Source organism: Myotis yumanensis, unplaced genomic scaffold, assembly GCF_028538775.1.
Source record: "Myotis yumanensis isolate MYYU_CA2020_CCGP unplaced genomic scaffold, mMyoYum1.0.hap1 SCAF_12, whole genome shotgun sequence".
Taxonomy (NCBI): Eukaryota; Metazoa; Chordata; class Mammalia; order Chiroptera; family Vespertilionidae; genus Myotis; species Myotis yumanensis.
This window is the reverse complement of record NW_027223763.1, coordinates 30,701,400-30,718,187: the sequence shown is the minus strand read 5'-3', so window position 1 is coordinate 30,718,187 and position 16,788 is coordinate 30,701,400. Positions and strand designations below refer to the sequence as shown.

Here is a 16,788-nt window from a genome sequence, read left to right as displayed (position 1 = left end):
TGCTTTGTATTCATCATCTCTCAACAACCCCACGCTGTAGGGCCTATCCTATCATCGCTAGAGAGAGCACATGTAAGGTGGTGCAACTTGGACTCTGCCACAACACTGCCTGAGTTCAAATTCCAGCGGCGGCATTTACCAGCTGTGTGGCTTTAGTTGTGTTGTCTCAAAACAAATATTGATTAAAAAAATATATTAACTAATCGTAATACCTTTGCAAGTGTATAGGAGTTTACAGCTGACAAAACATTTTCATCTACTTACTCACGGGAACCTCACAAAGCTCTCTTAGGTTGGCGTGGCAGGTGTCACCATTCCCCTTCACAGATGAGGACCTTGAGGCTTTGGGAACTATGATAACTGACAGGCTAGCTTGCAGCAGAACCTGGCCTTGAATTTTTAAGTCTAGGATCCTAAGAGTGAGCAGTTCTCAGCCACTGATATAATGAGAGGAGAAAGAACTTCAGTGATCCCCACTTTAGAGTTAATAGAATTTATAAAAGTTCCATTTCTTTCCTAGTATATCGGCTGTCAAAATCTTGAGATATACTTTGTGAAGGACAAAACAACTTCAAGACAGACATCATACTTCATTAATTTCATTCATTTGTTCATCAAACATTTATTCGGCATTATGGTTTGTCAGATAAGAATACAATGGTTAAAGGTCCACTTTTACCTACAAGGAGCTCATAGTTTGAGGAAGAGGGGTATAATAGGAAGCTATAGTTCCATGTGACGAGCAATGAAGTGGAGGCAGAATGGATGCTGTGGGAATGTGGAAGGCTGTCTGGCAGAAGCACAATGACCGGCTAAGTTCTAAATAAATGTGGCTGGATGGATGAATAACTGAGGAAACAAATAAGAAAATATTTTCTGAGTGTTTATTTGTGGGGAAATAACAAAGGTGGAAAATCATATAGGACTCATGTTGGAGTCAGATGGTAAAGGACTTTGACCACAAGAATCTGTGGTGTTCAGCTGGAGAAAGATAAATATCACATGATCACACTCATTTGTGGAATATAATGAACATAAACGGATGAACAAAAATAGAGCCAGAGTCATAGAACCATCTAACAGATTATCCAACCTCAAAGGGAAAGCAGGGGAGTGGGGCGGGGTGAGAGATTAACCAAAGGACTTGTACGCATGAATATGAGCATAACCAATGGATAGAGACAGTAGCGGTGTGAGGGCGTGTGCTGGGGGGTTGGGAGTGGCTGGGGAGAGGTCAATGGGGGGGGGGAGGGGCATATGTAATACTTTAAACAATAAAGAATTTAAAAAAAAGAATCTGTGGTGTTGGACTTCATTTGGTATGCCAAATTTTCAAAATCTGAATTTGCCCTTTAGAGTCACGGAATTTAAAATTTGTATAAGGGGGAAGTGCAAGGGTGATGATTGAGGACTGACAGGGTGGGAACTGCTTAACATAACACTAAAGAGGAGGAACAGAGAGGAGCTGGCATTGCTGGTCACCTGGCTCCTCCTGGATAACCACAGAGGCAGCCTTACCTCCTCTGACCACCCTCGCTAGAGTTCAGGCTTGTCTACTTGGACTATTTTTTTAAACTCAAAGTATATAATACACACAAAAGCATCTATAGTTTAAAGAACAAAAAAGCAGAAACAGAGCATTTCTACTTCCAGTTAATCTACTGGTTGAGCAGAAGAGTGACATGCTCAAACAATATGTAAAAAAAAGAATGGGAAGAGGCAATGTCTGTAACTTTCTGGCATGTGAGCATGTGATGGCCTTTTGATGTCAACTTGCCTAGGCTGAACTACAGTCCCTAATGGGATTTGCAGTTGTAATTAAAGTTCTTAATCAGTTGACATTAAGGGAATCAACAGGGGCTTCACCCTAGGTGGGCCTAACCTAATCAATAATACTGATTAGGTATTAGTATTAGAAAAGGGCTTAGGTCAGTGATGGCGAACCTATGACACGCGTGTCAGAGGTGACACACAACCTCATTCTTTTGGTTGCTTTTTCTTTGTTAAATGGCATTTAAATATATAAAATAAATATCAAAAATAGAAATCTTTGTTTTACTATGGTTGCAAATACCAAAAAATTTAAATTTCTATATGTGACATGGCACCAGAGTTAAGTTAGGGTTTTTCAAAATGCTGACACACCGAGCTCAAAAGGTTCGCCATCACTGGTTTAGGTATTTCCTGAGCTCAGGACTTCAAATAGCTCATGGCTATGGGGTTCCAGCCTGCTCCTGACCACCTACCCTGCAGACCTCAGACATGTTTTGCCAGTACAATTGTGTATGCCAGTACCTTGTAATAAATCCCTGTGTGTATGTATATGCACATATCTCTATGTGTGTGTGTGTGTGTGAGTGTGTGTATGTGTGTATATGTATGTGTGTGTGTGTATATATATATATATATATATATATATATATATATATATATGAAATCTCCTACTGGTTTTGTTTCTTTAGTTGAACCCTGACACAAACATAAAAAAGATTCAATAGATTACATATATTCTTATATATAGTATACCATATATAAATACCTATGTTCTGACTTGTTTTGCCACGTCCAGTCAATATGTCAGGCTTTAGAAAGCTGAGGTTAGAATTTTCCTCAATCCATTTCTTTAAAGCCTGAAAACGAAAAGCAATTTTCAGTTAGGCCCAATTTGTATGCCATCTGTATTAATTCAATACTGAAGTATATGCAAGAAGGAAAAAAACATGTTAAGTTAGTATACAGACAGTTTTCAGATTGATAAATCTAAGAAAACTGCCTCTTAGAATGGAATTCTATGCAATTATTAACCATAAAGGTACAAATCTTTGTCATCGAAGATATTTTTAGTGATAAAAGCAAAGTTTAGATTGAAAGTGGGCATGTGAAATAAAAAAGTGAGTTTAGCAAGATCTAGGACACAAGATCAGTAGACAGAAATCAGTTGTATTTCTATATACCAGCAACGGACAAAAGAACCATTTACAACAGCATTAAAAAGTAATACTAAGGTATAAGTCTAACAAAATACGTGCAGAATCTGTATGCTGAAAACAACAAAACACTGATAAAAGGAACCAAAAAAGATGTGGTAGGTGGCATCGGAGGTAGCCCTCAACGATCCGTTTCCCCTGGTATTCAGATCCTTGTGTCCCTTCCCCTCAAGTATGAATTGAACTTATTAACTTGCTTCTAATTAATAAAATAGGACAGATATGATGAGGTATCACTTCCCAGTTGAAGTTATAAAATGACTGTGACTCCATATTAGGCATTCTTCCTCATCCTTGGATCACTCACTCAGGGAAAGCCAGCTACCAAGCAGCCTGTGGAGAGGCCCAAGTGAGTGAGCTTAACAGCCGTGGGCAAACTACGGCCCGAGACCGGCCCGTTTGAAATGAATAAAACTAAAAAAAGAAAAAGACCGTACCCTTTTATGTAATGATGTTTACTTTGAATTTATATTAGTTCACACAAACACTCCATCCATGCTTTTGTTCCGGCCCTCCAGTCCAGTTTAAGAACCCATTGTGGCCCTCGAGTCAAAAAGTTTGCCCACCCCTGACTTAGAAGCACATCTTCTGCCTGGCTGGCCGTGGCTTAGTGGTTGAGTGTGAACCTATGAACCAGGAGGTCACGGTTCGATTCCTGGTCAGGGCATATGCCTGGGTTGCAGGCCCAGTCCCCAGTGTGGGACTATAGGAGGCAGCTGATCAATAAGTCTTTCTCATTATTGATGTTTCTATCTCTCTCACTCTCCATTCCTATCTGAATGGAGATAAACCAATAAAAATTATTTTAAAAAAAAGCAGCACATCTCCCGATGCTGCCAATAGACATCTCAGTGAGGTGGAAGTTGATCCTCCCAATTCAAGCCCTGAGATGACTGCAGCCATGGCCAACACCTCACTGCAGCCTCATGAGACGCTGAGCCAGAACCACCCAGTTAAGTTGTTTCCGCTTCCTGACCCATAGATATTGTAAGATAATAGATGTTTGTTGTTCCCAGTCACTAAGTTTTTTGGGGAGGGCAATTTGTTGTCAGCAATAGGTAACTAATATAGAATCCCTATATAAATGAAGAAATGTACTATGGTCATGGATTGGAAGACTCGACATTATTAAGATGTCATTTCTCCCTAATTTTGTTTGTAGATTCAATGCAATCCCAAAAGAGATCCCAAGTAGACTTTTTCATAGATGTGGACAAGGTGATTCTAAAATATAAATGGAAAGACAAAGAAAGACAGCTAAAACAATTTCAAAGAAAAGAAAAAGTTAGAGAACTCATACTAGCTGATTTCAAGACTTACTATAAAGCTATAGCAATCAAGACAGTGTGGGATGTATAACAATAAAAAATGGACAATTTACTTCTGTTTCAACACAGATAGATCTCAAAAACATTATGCAAAAGAATTAAGTAAAATGAAAACAGTCACAAAGGTCCACTATTTTCCGGTTTTATCTACATGAAATGTCCAGAATAGGCAAATCTATAGAGACAGAAAGTGATAAGCGATTACTTAGGACTCTGTAGAATTTTGATGAGGAGTGATTGCAAATGAGTGGGGACTTTCTTTGTGGGGAGATTGAAATATTCTAAAATTAGATTTTGGTGATAGTTGCATTACTCTGTAAATATACTAAACAAAGTAGTACTATATAATTTATATGGATAAACTCTAAGGAATGAAGATTACCTATAAATAAATCTAGTATTAAAAAAAAAAGACAGCCAAAACCGGTTTGGCTCAGTGGGTAGAGTGTCGGCCTTCGGACTGAAAGGTCCCAGGTTCGATTCCGGTCAAGGGCATGTACCTGGGTTGCAGGCACATCCCCAGTGGGGGATGTGCAGGAGGCAGCTGATCGATGTTTCTCTCTCATCGATGTTTCTAACTCTCTATCTCTCTCCCTTCCTCTCTGTAAAATATCAATAAAATATTAAAAAAAAAAAAAAAAAAAAGACAGTGTGGGATGGGTGAAAGGACAGACATATAGATAAATGGAGCAGAATAGAGAATCCAGAAATAGATCCACATAAATACAGTCAACTGATTTTTTTTAAAGTTACAAAGACAATTCAATGGAGAAAGAATAGTCTTCTTAATATACAGTGCTGGAATAACTGGATGTTCACACACAAAAAGAAAAAAAAAGCATCTCAACCCATACCTCAAAGTGGATTGGAGAGCTAACCATAAAATGTAAAAGCTTCTAGAAGATAACACAGAGAAAACCTTTGTGGTTGTGGGTGAGCAAAGTGCTCTTAGATACAATACCAAAAGCTCCATCCACAAAAAGAACACATTGATTAACTGGACCTCATCAAAAGTTAAAACTTTCCATCTGTAAAAGATACTGTTAAGAGAATGAGAAGACCAGAAGAAAAAATTTCAAATCACGTTCCCAACAGAGGACTTTTTGTCAGAATACAAGATCACTCAAAAATAACATGATAAGCCCTAGCCGCTTTGGCTCAGTGGATAGAGCGTTGGCCTGTGAACTGAAAGGTCCCAGGTTCAATTCCGGTCAAGGCCACATGCCCAGGTTGTGGGCTCGATCCCCAGTGGGGGACTTGCAGGAGGCAGCCGATCCTTGATTCTCTCTCATTATGATGTTTCTATCTCTCTTTCCCTCTTCCTTCCTCTCTGAAATCAATAAAAATATATATTTTTTAAAAAATAACATGATAAACAATCCAGCTACACCCATTTTTAAATGGGCAAAAAATGTGACCAGACACTTCACCAAAAAAGATGTGTGGATAGCTAATAAGTATATGAAAAATGTTAAATAGTATTAGTTATTAGTTAAATGCAAATTAAAACCCTAGTGAGATATCACTACATACCCATAGAATGGTTAAAAATTTTTTAAATCCAGTGGCAGAGCTGCCTCAAACTGATTGTCGGACTGCAGTGGGAAGGCCAGGGAGGGTTGGGGGACCGGAGGGAGGGGAGTAAGAGATCAACCGAAGGACTTGTATGCACCCATATAACCATAACTAATGGACATAAGACACTGGGGGGTAAGGGAGGGCAGGGGCTTGTCAAGGGCGGGGGGGAAAAAAGGACACTTATGTAATACCCTTTGTAATACTTTAAGCGAAAAATAAAAATAAAAAAATAAAAAAAATTTTTAAATCAATGAAAAGAATAAAAAACATATAAAGGTTTCAAGACATCATTATAAACTAGAGTAATTACAACAGTGAAGTAAAGAAAAGACAATCTTTTCAATAAAATGGTACTGCTCAATTTGTTATCCACAAGGAGAAAGAAGCTTACATCCACAAGTGCTCTGGTTTTCACAAAGAGAATGGTTCTGGTCTCTGGGTTTAAGTGGTACTCCTCTTGCAAGATGAAGCAGAGGTCCTTCAGTTTAGGGTTCTCGTTGCTGGGATCCATAGAAATGCTCTCTAGTTCTTGCAACTTTTCTGCAAAAGGAGAACGTTTTGTAAACGACTTATAAATTCTAGAAATTTAGAACACACTGGCACTTTCAGCTATAGTTCCGTTAATCTCTTAATCTGACCAGAATTGTATAAGTGAAAACCACCAATTGAATGCATACATTACTAGTAAATACACAAATAAATGCATATATTTTGTTTGCCCCCCGAAGAGCTGGTTGTTCAATGTTTAGCAGCACATCACTGGGTTACACATACGTTTAAGTAAATACTTCAGTATAGGCCCCCCCCAAAATTATTTTTTTTAAATTTTATTTTACTGTTTAAAGTATTACAAATAGTAGTACATATGTCTCCTTTTTTTCCCCATTTCCCCCCAAATTATTAACAGCAATTACCTTTGGGGGAAAAACAGGGGAGAGGGAGAAGGAAGCCTTACTTTTCATTTAATATCTTCCTATATTTTTCTTAATATGAGGGAGATGGGATTATGAACCATTTTGGTTTTCCTCTTTACATAGAAGTATATATAAATTACAGTATTTTTAATATCATTAAAACACTTTTTTGTAGTTTGTAAACCTTTATAAAATTACTGAAAGTAAAATCAAAATATGCTACTATTAACTATTTCCATGAAATATGTCCTTTGCAAGTCCTACTATTTTTCCTTCTTCAAAATTGGAACTAGGGTAAGCCACAGGTTCTTTCCTTTAGTACCAGACTTCACTGAAGCTCCATGGTCCGGCCATCTGCGTAAGCCCAGGACAACATTCTGCCTGAGCATCACCAAATGCTAAATACAATGCCGCACAATTATGCTATCACTGCAGGCACCAGGCTGCATGGCTTCCTCCTCCGGAAACACCACCCACCTTCAAATCTGCGAGTGAGATCTTGCTCTATCTCATCAAATCCTGCTGAGCGGACATTGCTGAAGAAGTCTTTCAAGTAATCCAGAGCATCTTTCGTCCGTGCATGCTCATTGATAAGGAGGGCATCATTAAATTTCTGTTTAAAATGAAAACGAAGTTTCAATGTATTTCTAACGTCCAACACATCTGCTGTACTTAAGTTCAATGAGCTGTAACTTGGCATGGAATTAATTTTAAGAATAAACTTTTCTCAAATATGTTCCAACTTAGTTTTTTTTTTAAATGAACAGTCCCTTATGGTACTTAGTGAAATCTTGGAATCAAATACTGTTTCCAAAAATTCTCAGTTAGCTAGAATCAATAATTAATTAGGATCACTTTGGATTCTAGAGGTCTACCTTGGAAGAGAAAAAGAAAATTACAAGAAAAATGCATGTCAAAGACTAAAAGCAAATCAACTTCCCTATCAATCTGCCTCAAAATTCAGACATTCAACTCAATCCCTTTATACATCTAAAGTCATCACTGAATGGTGATTGCGCCTGCTCAGAATGATGGCGCTTGACCACCTACACCAAATATTACGTTCATTAAAATTCTATAAATGCATTCTGGTTGAGTGTATCCTAAAATATCCGTATCTTCCTGTGCACATGTGGCTCTATCCGAGGTAGGAATACATGTTTCAGGATAGGGCAACAGGAGTCTCGTACTGAACTTTAAGGATGGCTGTCACCAGTAATGTTCATCCTCACCCAACTTTTCCTAATTGTGTCAATCATGGGAATACTGAAGGCACAGCTTAGAGCAGTGATGGCGAACCTTTTGAGCTCGGCGTGTCAGCATTTTGAAAAACCCTAACTTAACTCTGGTGCCGTGTCACATATAGAAATTTTTTAATATTTGCAGCCATAGTAAAACAAAGATTTATATTTTTGATATTTATTTTATATATTTAAATGCCATTTAACAAAGAAAAATCAACCAAAAAAATGAGTTCGCATGTCACCTCTGACACGCGTGTCATAGGTTCGCCATCACTGGCCTAGAGCCTCCCTTGTCCACCCTATTGCCTCCAGTGTTAAGTTCAGAAAGGAGACAAAGACGATGCTGAATGGGGTAATTTTTGGAGTCTGCTTCATAAGAATCTTCTGGAAAGTTCCTATATGAGCAGTGGGGGCAGGATGAAAAATTGATGTTCCCTCCTCGGCTGCCATAGCACAGCTCCCAGTAGGTGCTACAACTAAAATATGCCTGACTAGCCCTGGCCGGGTAGCTCAGTTGGTTAGAGAATCATCCCAATATGCCAAGGTTGTGGGTTTGATCCCAGGTCAGGGCACATACAAGAATTGACCAAAGAATGCATAAGTAAGTGGAACAACAACTCAATGTCTCTCTCTCTCTCTCTCTCTCTCTCTCTCTCTCTCTCTCTCATCAATAGATAAAAAATAAAATATGCCTTTCCAAAGAAGCAACGTACCCGCAGATGTGAAGTGTACAAAAACAGCGCTGTACAAATCCTGCTCTCCTTGTCTTTGTCTGGCAGGTGCAGCACCGCGCACTTTTTCTGAACTGCAACGATCCACTGTTCATATTTCTGTGTTCCAAAATTCCTGTTTTGAATCTGAGATAAGTTTTCTGGAAAGAAAAAGTTTTTCATTGTGTCATATGTCAGTCATTTCAGGTTCTAAGCATGCCTTACCCTCTAATTTTCTTTCTTATTCTGTTCACAGAGTGGTCAGGGTTCAGCAGTCCGGGCTCTGTGCAGGAGCTGGGGCCTCGGTAAAGGAGGAGGGACACCCAGCCCTGTCCTCCGGTAGCTCAGTCTGCGAGTGACTCTAGGAACAGTCAGTTCTCAGGGCTCCCGGGGAAGAGCACAGTGCAATAAAATTCACAGGAAGAGCTCTATTTCTGGGCTAAAATGTTCCTCTTTTTAAATAAAAGGAAGAAAAGAGGCTTCTGAGACAAGTGGCCTTGACATGCTTCTTCCCCAGGCCAACTACAAAGAGGTGGCCAGCAGTAAACTACATGAATCAACAAGTATTTACTGAACTTGGGGAAGCATGAAAATAAGCAAGGCTGTGGTCAGGGAGGTATATGGGAAATCTCTGTACATTCTGCTCAATTATGCTATGAACCTAAAACTGCTCTAAAAAAAGAAAGTCTAGTAAAAATATGAGCCAAGCAATCCAGAAATGAACAGTTGACAGGATTTGGACTGGCAAAAAGGAGGAGGTAGGATATTAGAGATGGAGGGAATAAGAAGGTAGAAATTCAAGCCCCGTCCCCAGGTCAGACCACGTCATAACACTCCTGGATGATACCATGGCCTCCTAACTGGTCTCCCCACTTCTCCCCGGATTCCCTCCAACCCATTCCTCACTCAGCAGTTAGAGGGAGTTTCCAAACTGAAGGTGAGGAACTGTTATCCCATTGCTTCAGACAGGTCCTCTGTGACCCAGCCCTCCCTGCTTCTGATCCTCATCTCTATACACGCCCCTCCCTGCATTTACAGGACTGATGTGAGTCCCCACTCTCTACTCTCCCAGGCTCAGTCCATGCTGTTCCCCCGCCTGAAACACCCTTATCCCACCACCCACCCACCCCATCCAGTTGCTTTATTTTTATTACTTCCTAATTCTGGTTTTACTGTTACACTGGAAATGCCATGAAGGCAGGAGCTGTGTCTCAGGGTCCACAGTGTATTCCCATCACCCAGCACCTTGCCAACACTGAATGAACAAACAAATGAGTGAGCATGTTCAAGGCTAAATCAAAAAATTTAGTCGGGGAAGGAGTGGAAGGTAAAAGTGGAAAGAAGTAGAACCAGGTTGTGCAGGCAGGACTCAGACTGTCAAGGGAGAGACCTGGAGGGTTTTGCCTGTAGCAAAGGGATTCAAGCAGGACACGGATGCGGTAAGACTGGTACTTCAGGAAGACTAGCCAGGCAATGGGGGAGGGAATGGATGGAAGAGAGAGTGAAGGTGGGCAACCAGCTAGAAGGCTATTAGAAAAAGCCCTAAATCAAGCTGTAAAAGAACAGAGAAGCAGAACAAGTGTGAGAGAAGGTGAGACACCATGAGATACCTTGCAGACATTAGAAATTCAATTGTCTCCCAAACTCTCAACTCACCCTGTGCCTGCCAAAGCTGCTCCTAGTTCTAGAACCAATACCACTCACAGGCATATGCACAGGTGCCCAAGCGAGAAGCCTGTGGGGAAATCTTTCACTCCCTTCCTCTCTCCCTCCCACCCAAATCCAGTTAGCCATTAAGTCTGAACACTTCCTGTTTGCAGTGCTTTGCACAAGCCTCCTCCCTCACCACGCATCTCCACAGCCTCCGGTCCTCTTCCCTCACTGGTATCCTTATCACATCAAAATCTTCAGCTGCTTCCCATGCTTTTAGGGAACAATTTAAACTCAGCTTGGCCTACCAGGCCCTTCCCTGTCTACCCCCTGCCTCTCCCTTTAGCCTCACTCCTTACTCACATGTTAAAATTACCATGAAAAAATATGTAATATATAAGTAAAATTATCATGAAAAGCTTGTACTTTTTAAAACTCACTGCACTCTCTCTTCCTTCCATGCCTAATGCCTTTCGATCTCATGTAGCTGTCTCTCCTTCTTAACCTGGCTGACTTCTAGATCTGTCCCAGGAAGCCTTCCCCGCAGCCCAGTCCTGTTCCCATGTGCTCTTACGGCACCCAGCGTGTGACGCTGCCCGGTCCCATGGAAACTACTCGCATCTGATTCTCACTGTTTCACTGTGAGCTCCCGGAGGGTGGGGACTATGTCTTTGATCTTGCTGTTTCCATCTCTACCACAGTACCTGGCACAATAATCTCTGGTGAATGAATGAGTGGATAATGAGGAGAAGAACAGAACTTGGTGACTTCATGAGAGAGCCTCAAAAGAAGAAGGATCAAAGGTCACCTCTAGGCTTGAATCTGAGCCATAGAGGAATGGTGGTTTCATTCCTACAATAGGAAGTCAGGACAGAAAGCTAATTTGGAAGTCAAAAGAGCAATGAACTGATTTACATGTAATATATTTCAGGTGTGTTGTCCTGCATTCACTTTGGATTTACAAAGGGACAAAAAGCAACAGAAAATAAAGGAGGACTTGGAAGGTTCTTGAATAATCTATAATCAAGAAAGTCAACCTCTGGATAGGTCTTGGCATTGTCTGAACTAAGGAAATTGCAAACAAACATTAGTAACAATATGTGGCTATTCCCAAATGGAGAGGACAGGAAATGAAATTTATCTCACCGAGACTTATGGTACCGAGTTCACCAAAGATGCTCTTTGCCAGACTCTCTGTCTCCTTCATCAGCTCAGAGATGATGTATTTAAATCTGTTGGTGGTCCGTGATTTCACTTTCCTGAAAACTAGAGCCATCAAAGAAAAGTTAGTATTTTTCAGGAAGCTTATGTCAGATTTAAAGCAGGCATCCCCAAACCTTTCTCTACTGTTGTTACTTCCTGAGGCCCCAAGCTCACAGGTAACTCACCGAGGTGATCCAACAAACACTCAGAAACCTTGCAACAGATCCCTCCTGCTAACATGTCTGCTGTGCTCTGGGTCACCCAACTTCTCACTCTGGCTTTCCTGTTACTCAACACCGAGCCCCTGCTCTAAGGAGGCTGGTGTCCAGCTTGTCTCTGCAAATACCACTTGTTAAGCCTGTCTCTGTTCTTTGATTCCTTTCCACACAACCCTCAGGACTGTCTGCACTGTTCCTGACATTCACTATTGCATTGTTTCAGCAGAAATGTATTAACAGATCACCATGTGCCATATTCTGGTGACAGACAGTTGAACAGAACTCACTCTGTGCTCCAGAGGTCTGTGTTCTTAGGGGACAGAAAGACACACTGACAAGTAACCACAGCAGAGTGCGGTAATATAAGTATGCACAAGTGTCACGGAACACAGGGGGAAAAAACCCCAAATTCTTCCGAGGGAGGCAGTGGTGTGGAATACAAGGGGAAGAGGAAAGGAGGAAGCAAATGCAATCATGTACAAATAGAGCATGGACCAAAGTTAGAGAGAAAAGGCATTTGACACATTTGAGGAGCCCTCAGGAATGCAATGATTGGGTTTATGGGAGTTGGGAGGAGAGGAAGCTCAGAGGGCAGGGGGGACCAGGTTATGAATAAATATGTACTTGATACTAATAAGTTCAGAGTGTGTATCTTCTCTAAACCCCTACAGGCAGCTCCAGAAAGAAACGCAACTTCCTCCTCCCTGACTATTTCATGTCTGTCTGTTCTGCCTTGTACAGTCACATGCTGTTCAGAGGGCAAGCATGAAATCGTGTGTATTTCCTCTCCCCGCTCCCTCTTGCTGAATTAGTATAGCACTGGTATCCAATAAACATTTGCTAGTCAATCTTATAAAAATCATATTCTCATCTTTTGAGGTATGATGAATTCAGATAATTTCAACCAAAATTATCAGATAAATACTGAAATGATGAATGACCACACGGTATCCTCCTCAGGCATGGACACCAGGAAGGACCGAGCCCGGGTCTTGGCCATTTACATGCTTAGATTTTCTCATCACCTCTTCCTCTCACGGTTCTCTGTATAAGAGTTTTATGGAAATGAAGAGTCAGATTGTTTGCTTCCTACAGGCCATTGCTGAGGTACATCCATTGCTTGGGGAGAGAGCTCCGTCGAGGAGAGAGCCAGAAATGTGATTATTTTCCAGGTTTGGGGTTAAATAGTTTCTACTAAACAGAGAAAGTGTAAAAATTTCGTGTCCATTCAAATGGCTCTGAACTAGGAATAGTAGAGGATTACAGAGTCTAAAGGGCTTGTTACTGGATCTCACTTACACTTCTGGGGCTTATAAACAATCTCCTCCAGTTCCTCCAAGTTGTCTTTGACTGTTGCCACCACTGATGTGTCAAGAGAAGCACACAGCTTGCAGATATACTCCGTGGCTTCCGTTGTGTTTTTGGCATCCCCAACGCCAACCGAGGCAGTCAGCCCAATGACCTGTGAAGAGCACTCCAAGCCATGAGAGGTCCGGGGAAAGCATGGTATTTCCTCAGCCCCTCCTGTAACTCTCTCCTGCTACCGCAGGCTTCCCCCCAACTTCAAATAAAGAACAGGGACATTTTTTTCCCCTGAAACTCTCTATGACAGTGTAAACAGAAAGGTCCTCATTAAGTAAAGCACTGAATAAATGCAGAAGTCACAACGCGTGAGTTGAACAAAAATCAGCACAGATATGAAGAGAGGAAACCCTTTCAAGGCAGGGCTTCTTTCTTCTTTACCCGTGTGTCCCCCATGATGAGTAGAACAACATACTGAAAAGGAAAAGGGCTGCAATCGGACACACTTCCATTCCAAGCCCAGCCATGTCACACTGGCTGTGTGTCCTTGGACAAGCAGCTCCCACTCTGTAAAGCTGGGTAACAATAGCAATTTAAAATGGTAGCTGTGCGAATTTAGTAAGATAACATTTGTAAAGAATATAGGTTAACAGTCACCTAATAAATATTTGTTTCTTCCTCTACTAGCTTCTCAATAAATATTGAACTACCAATTTTTGTTTCTAGAAGAAAAGGGTGTAAGAAATGTGATTGCAACTGAATTTTGTCTATGGGCACCATCCCGAATTTCTTCCCACCTGTTTCCTAAACAGGTAATTATTAGGGTTAGAGAACTGTACACAAATGTGAGATTACTATGCTACAAATTCATGATTCCCAACTTCATCTGAGCCCCCAATATGACCAGGCAATTCTTCTGTGGATTAGTTCTCTCTTCCATTTCAAATCCTCTCTATGCATCTTCCATTCCCATCTTCTACGTTCAAGAGAAAAGAGGGCTTATATCCAACTTCCCTTCCTTTCCTGCTCCATCTGAGAACTACTTTCTGTGATGACTCCTCTTACCCTCTCCCCTCTAATGACACCAAAAATAGCAAAAATGGTTTTCCATCTGGTCTCCTGTACTAATCCAGCTACTTGCCTACTTATCCAAAACCTCTGGTCTCCCCTGGCATCTTTTAAAAATAAAAAAGTTCTTATTGATTTGAGAGACAGAGGAAGGGAGAAGGGGAGAGAAATATTGGTGGGGGAGAAACATTGATCAGCTGCCTCCTGCATGCCCCCAACTGGAGGTCAAACCTGCAACCTGGGCATGTGCCCTGACCAGGAATGGAACCAGCAACCTCTCAGCACATGGGACACATGCAACCAACTGAGACACACTGGCCAGGGCTCTCTTGGCACCTTGTTCTATCAATCATTCCCTCTCTCCCATCCTTACTCACCTACTGCTATTCACTACTTCACACTCTACACTCAAGTGATACTTAAAAGCTTCAAGATTCTTAAGCCCACCATGTTCTTTCATCCCTCTGTGCCTCTGGACACACAGTAGCCTTTCCAGAAAACCGCCCAGCTATCTACCTTGTAAACTCTTGTTAGTGTTTGCCTAACCTAACTTCTGCCAGGACTTGCCTTACCTTCACAGCACACTCAGGAGCTCTTTTACTTCTCTTGTGATTGCACCATGTACTCACCTCCATAGTGTGCCATCATGATATACTATGACATAATTCTAACATAATTGGCTCCCCATGAAACTTCAGCTGTTTGAAGGCAAGGAATATGTCTTTTTATATTTGCATCCCCAGTGCCTTGCACAGTGCATGGAGGCACCTGATACATATTTGTTAAGTGGATAAATTAACCAATGAATCAAATTTAATCAATGAGTTATATAATATGGACTTAGAACCTGAGAAGGACATCTTCACTGTGGCCATAAGAGTAAGTCAAGCCTGGCCAGTGTGCTCAGTTGTTGAGCATCAACCTATGAATCAAGAGGTCACTGGTTTGATTCCTGGTCAGAGCCCATGTCCGGGTTGCAGGCTTGATCCCCAGTAGGGGATGTGTAGAGAAACGATGATGTTTCTCTCTCATCGATGTTTCTATCTCTCTATCCCTCTCCCTTCCTCTCTCTCTACTTCTAGTCAACAGAAACATATATATATATATATATATATATATATATATATATATATATATATATATCAAGCCTGGTATATGTAGCTCAGTGGTTGAGCGTCCATCTATGAACCAGGAGGTCACAGTTCAATTCCTGGTCAGGGCACATGCCTGAGTTGCGTGCTCAATCCCCAGTGTGGAGCGTGCAGGAGGCAGTTGATCAATGATTCTCTCTCATCACTCATGTTTCTATCTCTCTCTTCCTCTCCCTTCCTCTCTGAAATCAATAAAAAAATATTTTTTAAAAAGAGTAAATCAATACGATTTAGGAAGGTGACAGCTCTGCCGAGGAATCCAGCTGATGTTGCAGATACCTGGGGCAGTGGGTCTGAAGATCCTCCAAGTTTCTGATCTAGATAATGAAACATGATCACATTGTAAGGATGGAGTTTGCTGGTGTTGTGGCATTCATCAAATATCATCAAAGTAAAAACAGAGAGTGATGGAATAGTCCCATTTTTAAGGCTGTTCACAAGAATCTGTGGAGTTAAAATGATGATGTCATTGTTCTCAACAATCTGATCCACTGAGATATTCTCAACTGTGGCTCCAGAAATGCCTGCAATTTTGTACCTGGAAATGACAGAAACTGCCTATTACCAACCACAGTGTGAGTGAGAAACCACAAAGACATGAAACACTAGATTAGAACATTAACTGACTGCATTCTCCCTAAGTCAAAAAGGAGACAAGTGCTTAGCAAGGTCTTACACATAGTAAGTGATCAGTAAATGCAAGCTAGTTAAAATGGCTAGGAATATATATTAAGCCACTAAGAAACTACTACTTAAAGAGTCATAGTAAATAAATCATAAAATCATTAAAAAGTTAAATGTGCCAGTTAAATGTAAAATGTATCTCTTAAGCCATTTACTTAGGATTTCAGGTATAGCTAACAAAACAGACTTGAATCCTGAAGGAATTACATCTGGATTCTATAAAAGCTGAATCTACTATGAATTTTTTGAATCATGGTTTCCCAAAACCAAAACAAAGCAGAAAGCACCCCAGTTACATAAAGCTAGAGAAAAACAAGTTTGAACAACTGTTATACTTACCCATGTCTTTCAAAATATTTTAAGAAGACGGATTTCTGCTGTTCATACACTGGGAGTTGATTAGCAAAAAACACAATCTTCCCCTTTTGTCCTCGCGGAAATTTCTGAAGATGATGTTCACATATGAGAAGTGCAACAAAGGTTTTCCCACAACCTTTTAACATAAAGAAAAAGAAAAGGTCACTAATATCCTATTAAAATATTTCTGTCGAATGGTAATTATTTTTGGCTCTCCTAAAACCACTGGATGGACTAGTAAACTGGTAATGTGAATGGGTAAACAATGGCAGAATATACACCAGGACTAACAAATATTAACCTACTCCCTAGGTAATATGAACTCAAACAGTCAGGGCCTGAAACAAGCGAAAAGATGGCATTTTTCTTTCCCCTCGGGTTCTTTAAAATACCT

The 16,788-nt window shown here is 40.7% G+C and overlaps 1 protein-coding gene across 4 annotated transcripts in view; it reads right to left on the bottom strand.

Annotated features, from left to right (window-relative positions):
* The window catches only part of RIGI (RNA sensor RIG-I), a 58,517-nt gene that overhangs the window by 9,997 nt on the left and 31,732 nt on the right, over positions 1–16,788 (bottom strand). For all 4 annotated transcript variants that reach the window (XM_070431386.1, XM_070431385.1, XM_070431384.1 and 1 more), the window contains exons 7-14: positions 16,377–16,530; positions 15,633–15,891; positions 13,132–13,294; positions 11,558–11,677; positions 8,765–8,922; positions 7,285–7,420; positions 6,285–6,433; positions 2,540–2,630 (exon numbers count right to left, since the gene is read on the bottom strand). In XM_070431386.1, the coding sequence (XP_070287487.1) occupies positions 2,540–2,630; positions 6,285–6,433; positions 7,285–7,420; positions 8,765–8,922; positions 11,558–11,677; positions 13,132–13,294; positions 15,633–15,891; positions 16,377–16,530 (1,230 nt within the window). The remainder of the gene's footprint in view (positions 1–2,539; positions 2,631–6,284; positions 6,434–7,284; positions 7,421–8,764; positions 8,923–11,557; positions 11,678–13,131; positions 13,295–15,632; positions 15,892–16,376; positions 16,531–16,788) is intronic.